General features: G+C 38.8%; 1 protein-coding gene across 2 annotated transcripts in view; it reads right to left on the bottom strand.

Moving 5' to 3' along the window:
* Positions 1–22,793, bottom strand: part of ABCC4 (ATP binding cassette subfamily C member 4) — a 152,887-nt gene that overhangs the window by 34,685 nt on the left and 95,409 nt on the right. The window contains exons 21-27 of one of the 2 annotated variants that reach the window (XM_048933168.1): positions 15,480–15,630; positions 14,757–14,876; positions 10,725–10,835; positions 9,158–9,258; positions 6,907–7,098; positions 3,581–3,637; positions 1,344–1,499 (exon numbers count right to left, since the gene is read on the bottom strand). In XM_048933168.1, coding sequence (XP_048789125.1) covers positions 1,344–1,499; positions 3,581–3,637; positions 6,907–7,098; positions 9,158–9,258; positions 10,725–10,835; positions 14,757–14,876; positions 15,480–15,630 — 888 coding nt within the window. The remainder of the gene's footprint in view (positions 1–1,343; positions 1,500–3,580; positions 3,638–6,906; positions 7,099–9,157; positions 9,259–10,724; positions 10,836–14,756; positions 14,877–15,479; positions 15,631–22,793) is intronic. The other variant, XM_048933169.1, reaches the window with a different exon arrangement.

Here is a 22,793-nt window from a genome sequence, read left to right as displayed (position 1 = left end):
ACTGATGACTACATATTTTCAGGGAAAGGAAATAAGTCCACATGAAGTTCTCTTTAGATCCCATAAGTCGACTATTTCCATAGTTACACCAACTACCTCTGCTGTGCACAAAGAAAGATTTCAGCATACAGAAGGAAAAAGCAGCCTGCATTAGGAAACAAGCCAATTGTTGGGGGAGTATTTATTTTTATTAAGATACATACTTTCTTTCTCTGACTTGTACTCTTGGGAAAATAAAAACAAACAAAAAAACAAAAAAGGCATGTCCTCCAATGAGGCTGGAACCACTGTTCACTGCCATTTTTATCAGATTCTCAATTCAAAGAAACTAATATAAACACTCTTAATGCCATCGCAATGGCTGACTAGCAAAGATTCAGATAAAAATATGGCCAAAGAACTCTAAATACAACTTCCATAACAAAGTACAAAGATTTGAGAATCAGTGTTAAACACAGTAAATGAATTCCTCTGGCTTCCAGTCTACTGTTCTATCAACCTGCTATAAAAAAAAACCACAAGATAATTATTTGCCACAGAGATGGACTTTGCATGTGTAATGTATGAACTTTTCCCTCTTCTTTTGTTCTCTACTGGAGAGGAATTAGCCCTCTTATGAAATGGAGTAATCTGCACAGACACTGCCTTCAGGAAGTTCTGAGGTTACACATAAACCTTCTCTTCTCCATTGCTTCATTCAAAAGGCAGACAATAGAACACAACACTTCTGGCCTACTGGATTTCTTAGAACATCCTTTCTTCTGTTCCAACATCAGAGACGAATCTATTCCCAACGATGTCTTTTTCCACCCCCCCCCCTCCTCCTTCCATGGCAGCCTTTCCTATATTCAGCATCCGAAGATCACTAGTTCTTATTTATGGGTCATAATGATCCACTCTTTCTTCTCTCCCTGTTCTCCTCTCCAGCCCTCTCTCCATAATGGAAAGTCTGGTAGCTCACTTACATTTGGTATATGTGCTCTTTCAAGACCTAGCCTCAGCCTACAGGGGTGTCTACAGAGTTGAATGTAGCTCCTCGAAGTCCCTTACTAAGAAAGCTTCAGGCAATGCATCAGGTGAGAATTTCTGCTGAAGGAGGAACTGACATCAGAGAACTGCTGAAGCTTTGAGTATTCCCACCCAGTTTTCTTTGCTCATTGCCAGCCATGGAGGGCAGCGTATTGCTAACATCTACTTGTACTTATTCTGGAGGAATGGGCTGAGAATAGAACTAGGAAGAAAACTCTCCAGTTCCCAAAGTTGATTCCATATTCTGTATACATATCCTGGCAAAGCATTTAAGTATTACAGGAAAAATGTTTATAGCAAAGTCAGTCTCTTACCTGAGGTATAATTGAAATTTTCTTCCTTAAGTCATGGAGGCCTAGCTCTGATGTCAAGTACTTATCAATCCAGATCCTTCCTTCAGGTTCAGCCAACCGAAAAAGGGCTGCTATCAAAGAGCTCTTCCCAGCTCCTGTTCTTCCCACAATTCCAACCTGTAGACCAAACAGAGCTTGTGCAATTAGACCAGGAGCCTTGAAGGATAAGGAACAGTTTTACAACATCACAGGATTTGTAATAGAATAAACATCAAATAAAACTACTTTGTAATTAACACTTTTTCAAGAGGAAGAAACCTTCCTGCTAGATCAGTTGGGATTCAGGTGACAATTGGATCCAAAGTGATTTTTAATGATCATATCATTCAAAGGTGAAAGAAATATTTTCCTAACAAAGTTTTTTCCCTCAATGCATTGTGTTTTATTGTGTATGTGAGATGAAACAGTCTGATGCGTAATGTGATTCAAGGCAACCAATTTTACACAAAATCTGATTTGCTGCTTGACATTAAGTAAATCACTTCAGGCATGCACCTACTTCTCAATCCAGAAAAGGACTCTTATGAGCACTTCAGGAACAATTTATTACTCCCAATTTAGAAACCAAGGCCGGTTAGTATGGTTAAGGTAAAGTACTGTAAAGTATTTAGATTCTAGAGCCAAAGTAAAGTTAAAACTATCAGTAGGATTATAAACAGTACTCAGACAGCTTCAGCAGAGAGGATACCAAGTGCACCCTCAGCAAGCGTGCTGATGACACCAAGCTGAGTGGTGCGGTTGACACGGTAGAAGGAGGTTCAACATGGCAAAGTGCAGAGTTTTGCACTTGGGCCGGAGGAATCCCAGGCCTCCATACAGACTGGAAGGAGCGGTCCTTGAGAGCAGCCCTGCAGAGAAGGACCTGGGGGTCTTGTTAGATGAAAAACTTTGCATGAGCCAGTAGTGTGCCCTTGAGGCTCGGAAGGCAAATGAGATCCTGGGCTCCATCAGGAGAGGGGTGGCCAGCAGGGACAGGGAGGTGATTGTCCCTCTCTACTCTGCTCTTGTGAGGCCCCATCTGGAGTACTGTGTCCAGGCCTGGAGCCCCCAGTACAAGAAATACAGGGAGCTGCTGGAGAGGGTCCAGAGGAGGGCCACAAAGATGATCAGGGGGCTGGAGCACCTCCTCTATGAAGACAGGCTGAGGGAGCTGGGCTTGTTCAGCCTGGAGAAAAGAAGGCTGCAGGGTGACCTCATTGCAGCCTTTCAGTATCTAAAGGGAGCCTACAAACAGGAGGGGAATCAACTCTTTGAAAGGGTAGATAACAGCAGGACAAGGGGAAATGGTTTTAAGTTGAGGGAAAGGAGATTTAGGTTGGATGTCAGGGGGAAATTCTTTACAGAGAGAGTGGTGAGGTGCTGGAACAGGCTGCCCAGAGAGGTTGTGGATGCCCCATCCCTGGAGGTGTTCAAGGCCAGGTTGGATGGGGCCCTGGGCAGCCTGGTTTAATATTAAATGGGGAGGTTGTTGGCCCTGCATGTGGCAGGGGGGTTGGAGATTCATGATCCTTGAGGTCCCTTCCAACCCTGGCCATTCTGTGATTCTGTGATACCAGCATTGAAACGACAGGAAAACATGAGCAAGCACAAATTCCCATCTAAACAGGATAAACAGTGAATAATAAAATCATTATGATTCAGGCTTCATTGGGTTCCCCAAGGAAATCAGAAACTGCAGTGTGAAAAAACAATGCTTTCAGAAAAAAAAAGAGGTAGAGACAATGCAAAGTATGAGATTGCTAACTTTTATGATAGGTTACAAATACCATAATAAAATGAGACTTGGGAAAAAGTAAGGTCATTAATAATTAAGAAGAAACAAAATTTGTGATGGTTAATTAAATACTACTTGAACAGCAAACCTTAAAAATATGTTGTCTGCAGGTGAACAATACTTAAGGAAAACAATGTACAGTAATCAATTGTATCATAGAAGGTGATGGGTGTAACTCACTATGCAGATCTGATTTGGCAGGATTTGTTATTTCCTGCACTCAGTTTTAATCACTACATTTCCAGAAAGAAATCAACATACTGGAAAGAGTTCAGAGAAGTGCAACATAAAATTAATATGAGTTGGAGATACTGATTTTGTGAGGAAGGATTTACGAGGATTAAACATGTACAATATAGCTTGGCAAAGCGATTCAGGTGCAGAAAGGAAGAAAAAACATGAAAACCTTCGTGAGTATACGTACAGACACCAGAGGGCAATTACCCACTGCCTGAGACTCAGATGTATGCAGTAATGACTGCTGGAATGAAATTAAGCACAGGAAACATTACACTGAAAAGCAAGGAAAAACTTTCTAGTAGTCAGAGACCTTCAGCTCGGATAAAGCAACAGTGCCCACATTTGAGCATAAATACACAAGAGGAGCAACTTACACTGCATAATCTAAGCAGTATTTCCTACTCCCATTTTCTGATTGAAAAATTAATCTAACAATTCATTACTGTGCAACTATACATAAACTGTGGTGCTTACTAGTAAAGCTACTGCATAATCTAACCAAATATACTACATTAAATAATAAGATATCCAGTATTCATATTATATTAAACAAAACAACATGAAACAAAGGAAAAAACAGTTCTGAACAGTTACATTACTGAAAATACTGAATGGAGAATACAAACAGTTATGAAAACAAAAGTTCAATTGTTTCCCTGTAAGCATCAGTGATACAAAGTATTGCACTAAGAACAACAGAAAAACAACAACAACAAAAAACATCGATACTTAAAATAAAAATGCAGCTGCTCTGCATGTTGTCAAAATCCCGCTTTCAGTTTGGCAACAAATGAAAGGACTATGCTGCTCAGTATTTAGAAGAATCTATTTGTATTTTTGGTCCAATTGACTACAGGCTGCTGAAAATTAAGATGAATTCGAAACAGTTCTCCCTATAGACATTTTTTAAAAAACACTGTGTTTGTTTGAAATCCACATCTATAACTAGTGCAAACACAAAGATGGTCTGCAAACGGAAGTCCTGGCCACCCAATAGGAATCACCTAACCAGGATTTTGTAGCCTTGATGTAAGCCATGTGCATACCCAAGAGTACACCTGCTACACTGGACTCATCATTACTCAAAAGTTACTTGTACTTCAAAGCAGAGCTGCACAAAAAATGAGCACGTCAGCTATTGATCTCAAACTGCTCTTGCTGCCCCTCAGGCAACCTCCCTTTCATGCTACACTGTAAGGGTATTTGTGTGAACAGCATCCGTGCCATAAATCTAGATCCTTACCCTCCTAACTTTTTCATGTAGCCATACCCTCAGATTCAGGATCTGTTGAGGCAATGTACTCTTAACGATTCATAGTCAATAATCATTCGTAAGTTGTTGAATTCAACTAATCTTCCTAAGACAAAGATAGTGGTGTTTACAAATTAGGGTTGTACATGGTAATCTGCTTCAGAGACATGACTTTTTACATAGGCAGATAGCAATGGGATAAGGGGGAACGGTTTGCAACTGAAAAACGGAAGATTTAGATAAGATATTAGGGGGAAATTTTTCACTGTGAGGTTGTGAGGCTCTGGCATACGCTGCCTGGAGAATCTGTGGGTGCCCCATTCCCTGAACGTGGTCAAGACCAGACTGGACGAGGCCCTGGGCAGCCTGAGCTGGTGGGTTAGCAGCCTTACCCATGGCAGGGGGGCTGGGACTAGTTGAACTTTAAGGTCCCTTCCAACCCAATTATCTCTATGATTCTATGACTTAGCTATACTACCAGAGCACAGCTGGCTGCTGGCACAACTCCTTGTGCGAGCATCCTCTGGTCTGTTTCAGGCAGATTGCACTGGGTTAGCAAAGACAGTTAAATGAGAAGGACCCTCCTCACCTACTTTGGCTATAGGGAGATACCAAACACAGAAAGATGCAGGCTAGGTGGCAGGTGTAAAGACACCACATCCCATAAGAGATCTCTTACAAGTTGCCTCATCTATTCTTCCTGCACCTAGAGCCTGGCAGACTGGGTGCATGGTCAGTTATAAGAAAATCTAAGCACATGGCAGAAGTTTAAATTCATTAGTTCCATGAGAGGCACTGCAGTCACCAGAAGTCTGAAGTAGTCAGGAGTATGAGCAAGCACAGAAGCTCTCAATGCCAGCTCCATGGGTAGAACCCCCCAGTGCATCAGAAACCTGGTTCTGAAGAGACACTTCTCCATAATTAAAAACAGTATAAGGGGCACACAGATGCTTGAAAGATTTATTTTACACAGTGGCAGTCTACTGCAGTATTGTGCAAAGCACCATAGAAAACAAACATGAAATTCTTGGCAATGGTTTCAAGCTGAACAAATTCACTTCAGGATGACAAAACCACTGCAGAACCAGAGCAAAAATAAATATACCCACTCATCTCTCCTCCTCCTGCCCCTACCAAGAAGTAATCAACGTTATTATCTCTTGCTTCCTTTTTATTATTATTATTACTATTTTATTTCTTTCCCTTAGTAAAGTAAACTGCCTTGTCTGCTATTACACTGGGGTGATATATTACAGCTGAAGAAATGGCCCATAGGCAAGAAAAGTTCTTTTTCTTAAACACCTTTTTTTAACTCATCCATACTTAATTCCATGCAGCGAAGTTGTGTTGAATTCTTGTAACACGCACGTTATTAAAAGGGTCCACTTGAGGAACAAAACAGGTTTGGGACTGAATGGAAAAGCATGTTACAAATGAGTCAAAGGTAATGATTGTAGAGAGTCGAACCAGCCTCCTAGGGAAGATATCCTAATCAAAAAAGTACGTGTGCATTTGAAATGTAGCAAAGTGTGAATTAACACTGTAGGGCTCTAATTTAATTTTGTCTGTGGGAGAGACCTTCCTTGCAGCACTCCTTCAATTGGGATAGTGTCAAAATTGGGGGAGGAAGAGTCAAATCTGCAGAGGAGGAAGAGTTTTATTTCCATGTTTCTTTTGGCTACCAATCTAATTAACACAACAGTTAATTGGATTGGTAGCCAAAAGGAACTGAAATAAAATCCCCAACTCTAATGTTGTGCAATGGATTTGTATTTCTTTCTTCTCTATTCTGGGCTCTGTGCAAGAACATGTACATTCCTTATATACAGTAGTCTGTGCTCACCTTCTGTGTTGATACCCATCATTCCATTTCTGTTCCCTTTACTGAATTCCCAATTCCCTAATGCAGCTCCATTTGCTTTAGATTTTAACAAACGTTTTGGGTTTTGTTTATATTCTCAATGTCAGCCACTTTCTGATGAAATCTACACTTTATCAGTTATCAAATATTTTTAACCTTAACTTTTGTTTTGATATACAGAAACGCAACATTCCTGGATTCATTGATGCTATATTTACAGGAAATAAAGAGGCTCCAACTAATGTTATTAAGTATGATCACCTTATTTTTTAAAATTACAGTTATCTGATTTCCTAACATTCATGTATTTTACAGTGTCTTTTTGTAACACAGCTTCTTTTCAACTTATCCTCCTTGCTTAATTGCTATAAATGACCAAAACCAGCAATATACATACCTTTTCTTCTGGTTTAATAACAACAGACAAATGTCTTAACACCAAAGGGCCATCTAGACTGTAAGTGAAGTTAACATTTTCAAATGCTATCATTCCATGGCTTGGCCATTCAGGTGGTGGATGCTTGTTGGTTTCCCAAGGGGCTTCTTTTTCAAGATCCGTGTATTCCATTACTCTTTCTACTGATATCATCTAAGGGGAGGAAAGAAGACATATCCATACATTTCAGTTTACTCTGTTTTTTCAGTGCACACACCCACACCCACACAAATGGATTTTTACTGTGAAGATTCAATGGAAATTATTCCAGAGCTTTTCCTTCAGGCACAGATAGGAGTGCTTGGTACCATCCCATACTTACTTTATACAACTGAATCAGCGAGATTAACTACAACTTGGAGTACGTGCATAAGTTTTAAGAAACTTAAGCTAAGATTGTTGTCTTGGCTGGTTTGACACCATTTCACCATGTATTAAGAAAAAAGAGATAGAAATGAAACGGCCACATAAGCTACAAGCATACCAATGATAGCTACTAGCATTGTCACAACATACTAGAAGTTACCACCTTCACCTTCCCTTTTTTGTCCTCCTCATTACCACTACACTAGTGCTTTTTAATATATTCATCACAAGCAACTCCAAAATCCAACATAACTGTTACGCCATATTATTGCCTTAATATTCAGTAAAACTTGTTTCCCTGTATATTTTATGTCAAATATTAAGTAAATGGCAGTATTTGATGCAGTCTTTAGTCTTAGGAAGGGAAGAAAAATAGAAGTTGACCTATCTAGGCACTCCTTCTTCCCTCTCAGGTAAATAATAAAAGTTATATTTAGGCTCTGGCAAACATTCTCACCCAAACAACTATCTGTACAGCTTATTTTACTTAACTGTATCTGTGCATAGATGGATTTTAAAAAAGCCATCATAAAGATATCCTGCAAGCTTACCTTCCCTGAAGTGGCTTTAAAGAACAGCAGTCACCAGGCAACGCGTTCTCTGACCTCACTGCTACCTACCCGTTCCACATTACAAAACAGGATCAGACGAAAAATGTGTAAAGAAAGAACTGTAGAAAGGGAACTGTTCTTGCCTCCCCCCAAAATAGTCAGCCTTTAACAACACCAGATTCCTGCTGGATGCCCACCTGTCACAGCCCCAATGAAATGATCAATATTCCACTAGAAAGCCAGCTGGTGAATGGTGAGCCTTTTTCCTCCAAGGTATTTTTGAATCACAGCCTCTCACAGAGTAATTCACTACACAAGAATGCAACAGATTTATCCTTTCAAATCTTCCTAACTGGTACTAAAAGAAATCCCAAGAACTTCTCTGAATTTCCCCAAAGTGTGTGACCATTAGCTTATTCATGTCTGAAAAACACTAGGGAGAAGCAAAGTGCTAGACAAAAAAACACCTATCACCACCACCAATAACACACCTAATATTGTTATTTATTTAATCTGCTATTAAACATAGTTTTGTTCCTTTTATTAAAAGAATATGTATGTCTCCTAGAGTACGGCCATATTTACAAGCAACCTTCACCTTTCAACCCAAACAGATTTATGATGCAGTATGTTCCCTTTATAACCCTTTTTTCTTACACATTAGCTTAAAAAGGAAATAGACAAAATAGAGCATGCTAGTAAATGTTGTAAATTGGTGAAAAGTATATTGTTTTACATACATTCAAAACCACACTACCCTCTCAGGTGAATATAAACTTAAATATTTTCAAATACTTGTTAACTTATAACAAATTAAGAACGTGTAAGCCTTTATAGTGAATTATCAGGATCACAAAAAACCTAATGATGGATATAAACAAAAATAAAACATGCAGCAATGTGTGCAAAAAAAAAAAATTAAATACCCAATCTAAAAAAGTCTTTAAGAAAAAATCTTACTTATTGAGGGATTAATTTTATGTAATTTAGTGACTTCGAATGCAGATTCTACATCAAAACTAGACAGTCTTCTTTCTACCAAAGAAGGGAGATTATAAAGGTTCCCATACTATCAACAGAGATGGACAATTCATCTGAATAGACATTCAAAAATCAGTGAGACAAACTGTAATCTAGGAGAAGCTGTTTTTCTCTACTGTCTTTAAACAGTGTTTCAGTTGCCCAAGAAGGTAATTAACATCCTAAGTTAACTAAGAAGACTGCCGTCCTTAAAGCATCATGTTTCACAACTACCCAAAGGAACCAAGAAGTGAAAAGGAAGAAATAAACGTTACCAGGTTTTCAACTTCAGCACTTTGTCTCACACCCCACTGGAATGTTCCCATGAGAGTGATTGCATAGGACAGTGCCAAACCAACTTGCCCCGCATTCAAAGCTGCAGAACAAAGGAAAGAGAGAATCAAATAGGTACACTGCTAATTACACAATTCTAGTTAACTTCACTTTCATGAGGTTTCTTACATGATGGAATTATCACAGCCAGAATTTTGTTTGGTTACACCATACTTACCATCTGTGTGTGCAATGAGTAGCTCCAGGCAGAACAGTTTCTTGCAGCACTTTCTGGGGGTATGTTTTGGATATTATTTGTGTTTTTGAAATGAATCTTGATACTTGGCCAGGTATTTTATCTTAAAACTGAGACTCGGTCTCAAGACCATACTTACATATCTCATTAGGTCATTCCTACCCAGCTAAGCATTGGTAAGTTTCCAGTCTTTTATGAAGGAATTATATCAACCTCTAAATCTGAACAAAAAATAATCGCAAAATGATTTCAACTTAAGAACATTTACATAAACTCTGTACAGTTTTAAGTGATCAGATAAAATAACTGTACAGAATATTTTCCCCCTATTTACATAAAGATTTGTTGGGTTCAGTGGGCCTACTCTCATAAAATAAAATAATTACGTCTGCCCCAATATTAAGCATGATTGTTTTCTAACTTACTTGAACTTTATCCTAGCACAGCTCTATTGACTTCAAGAGAGCTACTCCTTATCCAGAGGCAAGGAAAGATTCAGGACCATTGTTTTGACTTGTCTGTTTGCATTCTATTAACTTCAAATCTGGCTCAAAATTTTCAGTATCAAGAAGTGTAGAGTGTTCAAATTTTGAAACGCACATGCATACACATAACTTGTCCAAAGGAAAAAGAAAAGAAACAAAAACAGCAAATTAGCACTAATTTTCACGTCCAAGATAATTACTTCTTCCCTCATACTTTAGATGACTATCTCGTTCTAGTACATCTACTCAATTACATCCTGGATGATGCATACACTAATGACAGTTCGTGAGTGACAGTGAATATAAAATGCATCATTACAAGGTGATTTTCTTTCTCCAACTTGCTTATCCTGCTGATCCAAGACATTAGAAAAGTATCCCTAGGAATTTTAGTCTGCCTTTTTGCCTACTGTGCCATGTGCAGAAAGGAAAAGAGCTGTTAAGAAGCAGCTCTGTGGGTGTTTCAATATGAAAAGCAAAGCCCTGTAGGGCTAAAAAAGAAAGGCAAAGGTGGCAAAAAAGATTTATTTGTTGTTATTGCTCTGAAAGCCAGAATCGCCCAAGTGAAGTGCAGATCTGCAAGTTTGTTTGCACATTTGAGGACGATGGTAAATGCATGCCCAGAAGATGTCTGAACTGCTTCCAATATTTGCAGGAAAGGAGATAGAGACCCAATGCTCTAGATTGAGGAAGAGATCATGATCTAGAAAGAAACATTTAACTTAATTATGGTCCTTAAACAATTAGAAACAGTAAACTATGAAAAAGAATTAGGCATTACTATACATGGTAATTACTGGGTGAACTTTTTCTAACGTCTGTACTTACTCTTGGCAAGAAGCAGGGAACCAAAAGCAACCACTATAACAAAAATGGCACAGATGGCATCCAGACGCACAGCAAACCACCTCGAGGTTGTCAAAAATAGAAACCAGGCCTCTAAATGGTATTTTAGAAAGACATTAGAACAGTGGATTATTAGAAAACTGAGCTGTATAATTACTATTAAATCAGTTTACATTTATATTAGAAAGCCTTTTTACATTTTTTTTTTCTTTTTTATCAATTACAGTTGAAATCTTCAAGTGCACATCTCTATGAGATGATCATCAGAATACTGTCCAGTTTTCCTGGAGTGGTCTGACCTAGTAATCACATTAACAGCAACCAAAGCTAGCGTAACACTCAGTAATAGGAAGAAAAAGGTCTGAAGCACAGCACATTTATTTAAAATAGAAGCCTTTCCTTAATTCTAGTGGACTATGAACAGGAGTTCCAGACAAAAAGCAGAAGTACAACTACATTTGCTTTAACTGGACTAGACTCTACAGGCTTTTGGATGGAGTATCACAACACAAATGTCGGAGTAAAGCCTCTAGAAGACAGCTGCAAGTGGTTAAGCAGATTAGAGCTACTCAATAAAGTGAGTGGAGCTACAGAGCTGTTCAACTGACCAAAAGCATACATCTACTTTTGGAGAAGGTTACAGGTGAACATTTCCACTGGCCACTTACATATGTAAGCAAGCGTTCACAATTTGGTGCTAATTTCCATCCCATATAGATATTCTGCAGTACAAGATACAGGAGACAGCAGCAAAAGACACTGAATACAGAAGGTAAAGTGTTTGAATTCAAGGCCAAAATCAGAAGTGAAATACCCATAACAAAGCATGGCATTATATATTGCTTAGGATACAGTTAGATGTATTGTTCTAGTTGCTACCAAGTCACATAAAAGACTGCCAACCCAATGCTTTCTGCACTGCTTGTCTTTAACCAATGCTAACTTCTGGAGGGTGGGGGGAAGAGTGAAGATGACAATGATGGGCAGCCAGGCAAAAGCCAGACCTGGTAATTTCCTAGTTCCAATTATATCAGCTCTAACTGCATATACATGATTTCATTAAACAAAAGGCACTCAGTACTGGGCCCAATGAAATTACATGTGCAGAAAGGGGAATCATATAAAGTCACAAACCTAATTTGAGAAATAGAATTCATGGTGAAACTTTAGAATCATAGAATCACCAAGGTTGGAAAAGCCCTCCAAGATCATCCAGTCCAGTCATCCACCTGCCACCACTTTCCACTAAACCATGTCCCTCAGTACAATATCTCAATGTTTCCTGAACACCTCCAGGGATGGTGACTCCACCACCTCCCTGGGCAGCCCATTCCATCGCCTGACCACTCTTTCTGAGAAGTTGTTTTGCCTAACATTCACCCTGAATCTCCCCTGGTGCAACTTGAGGCCATTTCCTTTAGTCCTATCACAAGTTACACAAGAGAAGAAGTCAACCTCCACCTCACCACGACCTCCCTTCAGGTAGTCCTAGAGAGCAATAAGTTCATCCCTGAGCCTCCTTTCCACCAGACTAAACAATCTCAGTTCCCTCACTCATTCTTTGTAAAACTTCTGCTCCAGACCCCTCACCAGTTTTGTTGCCCTGACATGACCCAGGGCATGGATATCTCTGATACCTAGGAGCTGGGTATCTCTGAAAACAGAGAAATGCGACAAAGGTGTTGGAGATTTTCAACTCCAAGGTTTTGCTCCGTTCCTGTTGTCCAGGAAGGTGCACTAAACTGTCTGCTAGAGACACTGATCGTTCTGCAATCTCCCCATGTAATTGGGGCCACTGTGTATACAGGAATACAACGTTCCTGGGTACTAACAAAAACTCATCATGTTGTAACTGTTGATGACTCAGGACTCTCTTGTAGAGATGGTGCACTGACAGGAAGGAAGCTTAGCCTTAGTTCAAACCTCAAGAAGCCTTTTAGATGTTTCTTACATAAAGGTTACTTAAAACCACACTCGTAGGCATCCCTGAAACAGGGTTTGAAGGCAGTGTCCTGTTTTCTAGGCTCAGCCTTACATAGAGTGGAGCATACCCCAGCAAAAAGCACTAAACAAAAACACTGCTGACTGGAAGAACACTGTATGGTTCAGGAAAGAATTTAAACCCCTCTGAGACGCTTAAGAACTCAATACTCCAACTCTGTGAGCTAGCACAGAAGATTATTCTCTTCCATCAGCAACGGTTTGTACGCATTCTGTATCAAAGAATCATTCAGGGTAGAAACAGCCCTGGGAGGTACCAACCACCTGCTCAAAGTGGGGCCGGTCCTGAAGTCAGATCACACTGTTTCACAATTAATGCAGCTGGGTCTTGAAAATCCCAATAATGGATGGAGCCTGCGTAGTCTTTGGACATCCTGCTCCTCTATTCTGACTGTCCTCACAGTAAAAAGCCTTTCATGTCAAATTATTTCAAATAATTCCTGTTTTCACAATCCTCCTGTGCACAGTTTCATTCTGTCCATTTCTGTACTGCTCTCACTGGATGCTGGCACTGACAAGGTCCTCTCTAACCTTTCTCATCCACAAGTTAGAAGCTTTCAGTTTTCTCATCTTCTCTGATCATCTTAGTGACTCCTCAACTGAACCCACTCCATATAAAGACTAACAAGTGCTGAGGGGGATATCACATTCCTCATTCCTCTGTCTGAGCTCCTGTTAGCAGAGTACAGGATGCTGTTGGCCTTCTTTGCTGCTCAGGCACACTGTTGGCTAATATTCCCTCCAAGAATCTTAAAATACATATACTAAGCAAGTTGCCATACTCTAAATACTTTAGTGGGAAATGAAGCACGTGGGTACATAAAACACTGCAATTTTAAGCACTAAAATTTAATCACTAAAGCAGGCTCCTGAACTGCCCCATGGAAGTGTTCTTGATAGTTTTTTAAGATATAGAGGCATAAGAGTGAAAAACAGTGTGTTTATGCTCCTTTGATTTGATCATAAAATACAATAAAAGATTTATTTTAAAGGTCACAGTCCTCTTTGCATAGTTTAACTTGTATATGCAATTTCTCCTACTAAAGATACAACAACTCTGTGTTTCCTTACAATCAACTACTGACAAATTATATACAACAAATTGAAAATACCAATAAATGGCAAATTCAAATCTAGAGGTGTCTCCGTGGAAAGTATGTTTTCTCAATCAAAAATTCCTCCACTCAACACAAAGTGTGCAAGTTTCTATGGCTTGTGATAAACAGCGAGTCAGAAATGATCGTAAGTTCTGTTGTGGTCTGAATCTTTAGAAGTCAAAAAATGAGAAAAAAGCCATAGAACTTGTATATAAATATAAAAAAGCCATATACTTGCACATCTTATGACAGGGAAATTCAAGATCTTACCTAACAAATACCAGACTGCAAACTTGCATTCTGCTGTATCTTGAAGAACATTCCAATAGAGAGTATTTAATTGATAGAAGGTAAGAAGTCGTAGCACAAACCTAAATCCTATTAATTCTGCTTGCTAATGTTTTGTATCCTCTGGTCTTGTTAATTATATTTTTTTTTATATTTAAGCCCCGAAAGTTATTCAAAGTAAAAAAGAGATTCATAAAAGTTTTCCAAGACTGTGATTTATATTAATTATCACTGCTGACTTCTAGCACACTACTTAATATTAAATTAATATTCTTCATAATATAGCTTGTTTCCCTCTCCCCCTGTCTTTTTCAAGATGAAATCCAGGAAAATGTCAAAAATTATTCTTTAGACATTCTTTTCAGGCACAATTTAAAATGTTTATCTTAGACACTGCTGAAACATATCCAAGGGTATTTCAAATAATATTACAGCCCAAAGTGAACGTTCAAAATCTAGACAGATAATAACTTTTTTTTTGTTCTAATAGAGAAATTTTACCCTAAAGAGACAAAATGCACAGCTCCTACTGATTTTTAATGTACATTATATATATGTCATTGAAGGCATAAGATATTTCCCTCCTACAAAGTAAGTATTTGAATTTTCATGCCTGTTTATCACAAACCTGAGTGGAGGTCTTGATGTGCATCAAATAATTTTTGAAATCTGTCTTCTGCTTTCAAAGCCCGAATGGTCCAAAGGCCCTGCAGGGATGACGACAAGTGGGAGAACACTGGACTCCGAGCTACAAAGGGAAATGAGAGTAACTTAGCAATAGCTGAAGGGCAATGTTTAATTGTTTTTTGTAGAACTAATCATTAATCCTACTACTTTGTGCTCAACCATACAAGTTACTGTACTGCATCCTTTCAAAATACACAAACAGTATCTTAGAATCAGTCAGACAGTAAGAATGATTAATATATACAAAAATGTCTTCCAACAACAGCTGTCACTGAAGAAATTCTTTGACCTTTATTAATGACATGAGGCAAACATGTTTGTAATTGATAATACTTCATATTTCATATCACAGCCAAGCTAAAGTCAGGCACAAGAATCAGATTAGATCAGAAGCACTGTTACGATACGCATGTAAGGTCCCAAAGACCAGCTACTTAGCACGTTTGTAACAAAATTCAGTTACAGACAGTTAAACTGATACACCTAAGGCTGTCACTACACAAAAACAAGAGTTAAGTATGTAATCCACCAGTTGAGAAGAAAGGCAATAAGGAAGTCATTTGCATAACAGAAGAATCTTTGATGGATTGTCTATAAAATGCTAGCATTTCACATAATAATAAGCAGGGTCCAAACTAACATTCAGTCCCACCAAGCTACATACTTGTGGATTCTAGACGTTTAATATCTCTTGAAGTGTCTAAGAAATATCGTCGAAGAAAAATGAAAAGAATAAATAGTGGAATTAAGGGAATGAGTATCCAAGGAATCACTGCCACAGCCACAGCCACCACACCAAAAATCTGTAGAAGAGTCTGCAATACAATAGAAACAAAATAAGAAATCATTTGCCAGAAGAATTTAATTTAGAACAAGTATAAAAACTGTTTAACACAATTGAGACACTTAAACGTTTAAACAAAGCTACCAAATTTTAGAGCAGAAGCACTGTGCAACATATGAGCTACATTTATTTTTAAAAAAGCTTGAAGACTTTATAGTAATACCTAAATTGACCAATTGTGCAGTTCATGGTTTTCTTATGTATTATTTGCTCTTTAAGAAATATCTTTATAAAATTAATTGACTGAACACAATCATCCCACTTTACGGGCTGTTCTTTGACTGCTGGCACAAAATGATAATAATGAAACAGGCAACTAATCTTTGATGAACCCAAGCTATATGGTGAATCAGTTCCATTTTTTCACTCCAGGTGAAAAGACAGACTGTTGAAAGATTGACTTCCAGTTAAAAAATTCGACATTTGGAAGACTGACTTTCAAAGACCTGTAACCCACTTGTACAAAAATTAGGCAACAGAAACTCTAGCTCCATACTAAATTCCTGTATTATATTTACTTAAGAATTCCTTAGAGATGGCAGTATTTCCAAAACTGTTTCTACTTCAAAGACAATGTGGAAGCCCTCCTCATCATCACATACTGTGCATAAGTAAATTCTGTCAAAAATTATTAGTAACCACTGGATCTTGAAGATGTATGTCTTGCAGCTAAAAGGTTTCTGTCCCTTTATTTATGCATCCAGTCAAAAAAAAAATTAAGCAACAGAACAGCTCAAGCTGGATAGTAGATAGCTACCAGGTTTTTCAAATACTTTCACTGGAATTGTCAATGAAACTGAATTTCCTGTCATGCTTCTGGTAGCCACCGCACACCATACAGTCAAAACTGAACACAACCGTTTCCCCTACATTTGTGTTTTTTTTTGTGGCTTCTCTGACTCTCCCCTATTTTCACCTGACCAAAAAGTAAACCCACAGATGTTAAGCATAATGACTGCATGAGTTAGCACCATTTAGTCTCCGGCTTTAGGTGAGATCTTAGCTGATGATAGAAGGTTTATCAGCAGAAAAGCCTTCAATCTCAGAGATCCTGAAAGCATGCTACAAGGTCTCATAAATTTATTAAGGAAAATAGCTATCAGATAGGAATAGGATAGGAGCTCTGAAGAAAGCTGAATTACTACTCCACTGCTCATCTGTGGGTGAAGTTATTAATGGCATCGTGTTGTTTGACCTTCTAGATAGACAGAGCAGATTGCAAACATTTTACCTAGATTTCATCATGGGGAGGTACATGGTAGCGAGAGTGCATGGTATTTCACTTGGATCAATTACACAAATGGTTATGTCAGCACCAAACAAAACAAAGCACCCTGACTCCTCACCACCGATGCTGTCAGCCCTTCCCAACATGTTCTACTTCTCCAGCATTCTTTAAAATCCCACCGGCATATTTAGTTTTTGTTGTGAAAAAGGGATGAGAAGGGAAATAAAGACTCCTGTCTCAAATTTTCTCTTACCTATATCACTGCTTCCCCAGTGTTATTCCTTGTCTTTGCTAAGCCATCAGCCATCCACACGCTACCTAATTTCTGAAGGCTCCATCAACTCTATCCTCAGTGGTAAATAGAGACTGAAGTCAGTTCCTTGCCTTGGACACTCTGGTCCCAAACCTGCTTGACACATCTCCTGCCTTCCCCATCTCCCTCTGTCACCTTTGCTGGACTATGAGCTAAACTGCATCATTCCTAGGCAGTGACAAGAGAACAGCGTGTGAAATAATTGTCTCCCCATACTATGAGCTACAAACAAAGTGAAACAATAAGGAAAGCTGCTTCAAATAATAGAATTATGAAGAAAATGAAACATTTCTTTAAGAAAATAAAACAATTGGAAAAAAACCCACAAAACTGAAGTTTTAGTGATAATAATCTATAATACACTGCAAAGTGCTGGTAGGGTGGGAGTAGGATCTATTAGGATCCAACTCATGTAAACAAAGCCTTGCTGCAACAAAAATACAGGGAAGGAAAAGATGGTTAGGATGACTAAAGTAAAAATCTGGCACCGCCCTCAGAAGGAATTTTAGATGAGCCTGCACCACCTTATCATTATAAAAATGTATGATAGGGTGGATCAGTCATGTGTGTTGTTTTTTTGGAAAACCAAACTTGCATATAAATTAACTCCTAATGAAGAAGTCTGAAAGCCAGACACAACTACTTGCAGACTGTAATCAAGCAGTTACTGTGTGAGGTAAGGCAAGGGTTCTAGTTCCTGAGTTTCACAACAGATAACCAACCCCTTTAGCTGAAGGCTGCCTGAACTTCTAGTAGATGCACAGCATGCAAGCAGAAGGACCTAGGATAATCAGTAGGCTGCTGATAATGATAATGTGAGCAGTCAGACTGCTCTCTTCTCTAGAGAGGAGCAATGACCTACGTAATCATTTGGCAGGACTGGCTATCTAGGCCTTGTCTGGTAGAATCAGCTTACGGTTGAAAATCGTATCAAAAAGCTAAGCACAACAGAAAACTACGTTACACAAAAGAAATACAGCCCATAAAAATCAGCAACATTTATCATGTTTCTTAATTTCAGCATTTTGAAGTCTTTTGTAATGCTGTGCAGAAAACAATTGCCAATTTTATTTTATTTTTTTTTTTAAAGGAGCTGATTAATTACATTTTATTGCTATCAGCACAGTAATGAAAACAATACCATCTTATATTAGAGACAACAGATGCAGAGGTTACCAGGACTCAAAAGACCTGGATACAAGGCAAGATCACATTAATTTGTTTACAAATTGAGCCATATTGCCCAGTGTCCACATTCAAACGTTTCAGTTTCCTTGGAGAAAGAAGAATCACCCACTCACAGACCTGCTCTGAGACCGCATACTCTATCCTTAGAAAAACAGAATATGGAAAACATAGAAAAATCAAATGCTGTTTCTGTTGGGGCCATCCCATTGCTTGCAAGTGTCATGAAGGGCTTCCCTCATGCTCTGATTAGTCACACTATTCACTGCAGCTTATTGTTCTTCAAGAAAGCTCATCCTACTGCAGTTCTCACTAGAGCAAGCATAGTCTCCTAAAAGCCTCTGGAGAAGTGAGTACTCAGATCAGTGCGTTCATGTGCAAAACCCATGCCTTCCCTTCATCTTCTGATGATCTACATATTCATAATTCTTACAGGTACAAGGAGTGATATCTTGGAGTTTCTGTCTCAAAAAGGTTTTGATGTACAACAAGGTTTTTTTGTACTCTAACCACATACCAGAAAAGCATTTAAAGTGACATAACAAAACAGTAAGAAAAGAGCCATTAAAATCTGAGAAAACATGAGGAATAACAAATCACAAGCTAAAGTCTGTTGCAGAACTGACATCATTTATATAATGCCAGAAACCTTATGACAAGTTGTAAACCGTTTGAAAACATTCATTAAAATATATTAGTAAAATTTTGAGAGCTTTAAGATGTCTCACAAGAATGTCCCCTGTTTTATCCACTGACTGCTTCCATTCCAATGCTCAATATTTCATATCTGGTTGAGCACTTTGAGAAAGGCACTAAGCATTCACGCAGATGTTCAGAATTGCTCAGGTCCGCTGGCACCTTGGCCCCGGTGGTTTGTACCCCTACTTCTTACAGTCCTTTTTCTCCTCACGTAAGCCCAAAGTTTTTATTTTTTAAATGCAGTTTACAATTTATTTCAGCATATTTGTAAAACACACAGTTAAGGGGTATCATGCAGTTGTACGACTGCTCAACTGACTAGTGTGACGTGGCAAGTCTTTATCAGCATGGATTTGACAGCTATGAATAGTATTGGGCCTACCTACTACCACAGGAACCATGTCATTCTGCACTTGCAGCAGATGTGCATGTAGGATCTCTAATGGTCAAGTGGAACCAAAGAGATGGCATGTGAGACCCATCAACCTGAATGTAGAAGTCCATATGCAAGCTACACAGCTAAATTCCTGTCCCATTTGTCTGAACTTAGAAAGAGACAGAGCTTAAGAGGTTAAGAGGATATCCAGTGACTCAGCAGTTGAGCACTTCTCTAGAGCCTTCTAACTGTAGTGCCATGGTGCCCACTGCCTGCAGCTCTCTAAGCACCTATGGCCCAACAAGAAGGTACCTGCATTCTGACGACTGAATCTGCTGTCAAATTTCAAGAACTGCAGGAACACAATAATGGTTTTACCAATATTTGAACAGAAGTCAAAGCATACCTCCGGAAACAACAAAAAGCACTTCCAGGGATCAGCTCATGGATACGAAGCCCTACTAATGTAATAACAGCAACTGTGCATGTTCTGGATTTCAAGTCCACAACTTTAACTGCATTAACATAAGGCACTCTCAGTCAAGCTCAGCTGTCTCTGAAGCCAAGCCAGGCCAAGAAACTACAAAATCCCACTCTGTTCATACATGCTTGGCATCACCTTTCCTCCTTCTCCTCCCCTTCCCTGACTAAAATTATTTCCTCATTGGCTCTGACAAGTAACAGCATGCACAATCAATCCCTAATCACTTTTGATGTTTCCCTTTTCCTATCTTTTTTTCCTAAATGCTTTCTCAGACCAGATTGTCCAGCACAACTGTCATGCAGCTCCGCTAAAGCCCAGATGTACACACAACTGGCTGTACTGGAACAGCAAGGACCGAGCTTCCTTGGTGAGGAAACACTGCAATGAGCAGATCAGAGAGACAAACACTTCCCTTGGAACAGCTGCATCCAGTGTGGCATCACCAACTACACTGTAGACTTATTTATTATTTCTTTATTAATTAAAAAAAAAAATAAATCAGAAAAGATCCAGATAGAAACCCGCTCAGATAAAGTGACTGGAGCTGAGGTGTGTGTTTTTTTTAAAACTACTTGTTGAATAAAATGCACAGATTTTCTTTTAGAACTGAGTTTAAAAGGTAGAAATATGATTGTTTGCAGTGTTGCTTGCACCAAACCATCAGCAAGACATTTGTCTTGAATGAAGAAGCAAGACTTATGTACAGCATTTTTTCTCTTGTAACTCCAACATCTGAAAGACATCTCAGACAGAGTCCTTTTCTAAAACAGTGACAGAAATCCTCGGCGGGAATAACAGCCCTCAGACAGTGTTAATTTAATTTTAGGAAAATGCACATCCACAAGAAAATTCAGGAATATAAAGACAAGCTAAGACAAACAAAGCTCTGAGAGTGAAAAAAAAAAGCATAGTTGGGCAAGAAATTAGAGATAAAGTGATTGAAAGAAAAAAGTAAGAACTAAATACTGTAAGCTACAAAAGCTTTAAAAACAGCAAGCTCACGTTATCTTATACAAGATGTTCTCTTCTCCTCAGAATTTTGCTATGAGCAATAAGACAATGAATTTATGTGACTAAACCCACATCACTGCAAGTGGTCTGAACGTGTCTGTCAGATGTAGCATGGAGATGTATCTGAGATTAACAATCACATCTTTAATGCTAGTACCCTCTATTTTTTCTGGTCTCTTTCAGACAGCCTTTCTAGATCATTGTCCTCCCGTGTGAACAAACATATACTCAAGCTTCTTGGCTTTCTCTGCCACCACCATTCTCATTCATTTTCCATAGCATGCATTTTGCCATTAAGTGAGAAGCCTTAGTATTTCAGACCATGGCAAGTTTACTCCAATTATTCTTTAACAAGTGACCTTATAATAAAAGGGTGTTTTCTTTAACACATTGACACTGCTGTCATTTTGTTGTGTTAAACTAGCATCCTATCATCCCTCATCTCTTCAACACACAAGAAGGGTTAAAATAGTCTTTCTGGCACTCTGTGCCAATACTTTACGTAGGTTTCAACTCCAGCAGCAACTCTCAAAAATCACAGCTCATACATTGCCTGAGACTTCCAGATACTGAAGTTTTGAAAATGCACAATCAAGCTCCAGACCTTCTGATTTGGTCAGACACACAAAGTACTTGTTTGTTAAAGCTTCGCATGAAATAACGACTTCACACAGAGGTTATTTTCTTTTTAACAATAAATTATCCTCACTTAAGTAAGTAGTTGTCAGGGTCTTTTGGCCATGGCAATAACTTACTGCTAATAAAGATTTTCCATGAAAACACAAGGTTTTAGCAGAGTCAAAGCCACAGCCTCTACTTCCGCATCTCTACATGCAGTTCCTGTTCATAACCGCTGTACACAGAAACTGCTGTCTGCTATACTGACCTCTTCAGCAAAAGGATAGAGCAAATATGTATTTTTGTAAATGTCTATGCACAAGCAGTTTTTCTATTTACGAGCAGCAGAAACTCCAGGTTAGAAACTCTAACCTGATCTTCTGAAACGCTCTGCTATCACACTTTGTGCCCAGCAAGCACTTCTGCATAGAAGTATTCTCAAGTGATTTGAGCAAGCAAGGCATGGCTTTGAAATGAGGACATGTAAGACAGTTACCCTTCTTGAAATTAATAGGGAGTGAGTTAGCATTACTCTAATCTGCTTATAAAAAAGATTTCTCTCTTTTTACTAACCAAAAGGTAATATATTTTGTCCAACAGTGCTAGGTTTGTTTTTTATTCCTTAAGTGTCCCCAGCCTCTGACCATACTCTTACCCTGTTCTTTTCCCAAGGAAAAACTGTACACGCACATAAACTTCTCTCATAAACTAAAGAGCCAACGACAAATATGATGAATCTTTCTCTGATACACCCGTGATGTCAAGCACAATCATATGTGGTATTCTGAAGAAACAGCAACAACCATAGAGAGTCAAGAATATGCATATACACATGCTTTATTTCCTCAGCTTCTTACATCACAATCTGCCTGAAATAATACTGAAAAATGACTGGCACCAGGCAACCTCTCAGAGTTTCTCCTCAGAACATGGAAAACGTCCCTTTCTATCCCATTAGCTTAGAGATTTTGTGATCTGGATGTAAAACAGGGAGTCTAACACCCTGTGCTTCCTGAATAACACCAGCAAATGTGGTCGCTTTCTCGGCTCTTCCATTACGTTTCCAGTGCATTTTCATTAACTCCTCTGCCGATCCCTGCCACCAAATGGGTTATTTTTTTTTAAAAAAAAGGAAATGAAAGAATTGCTGGGCAAATTCTGATCCTCAGCTACTTCTCAGAATCCATTCCCAAAACTCCTGCCCAACTACATTAGTCCAA

Source organism: Lagopus muta, chromosome 1 (genome assembly GCF_023343835.1).
Source record: "Lagopus muta isolate bLagMut1 chromosome 1, bLagMut1 primary, whole genome shotgun sequence".
Lineage (NCBI taxonomy): Eukaryota > Metazoa > Chordata > Aves > Galliformes > Phasianidae > Lagopus > Lagopus muta.
The sequence above is the reverse complement of the archived record's forward strand: the minus strand, read 5'-3'. Positions and strand labels throughout refer to the sequence as shown.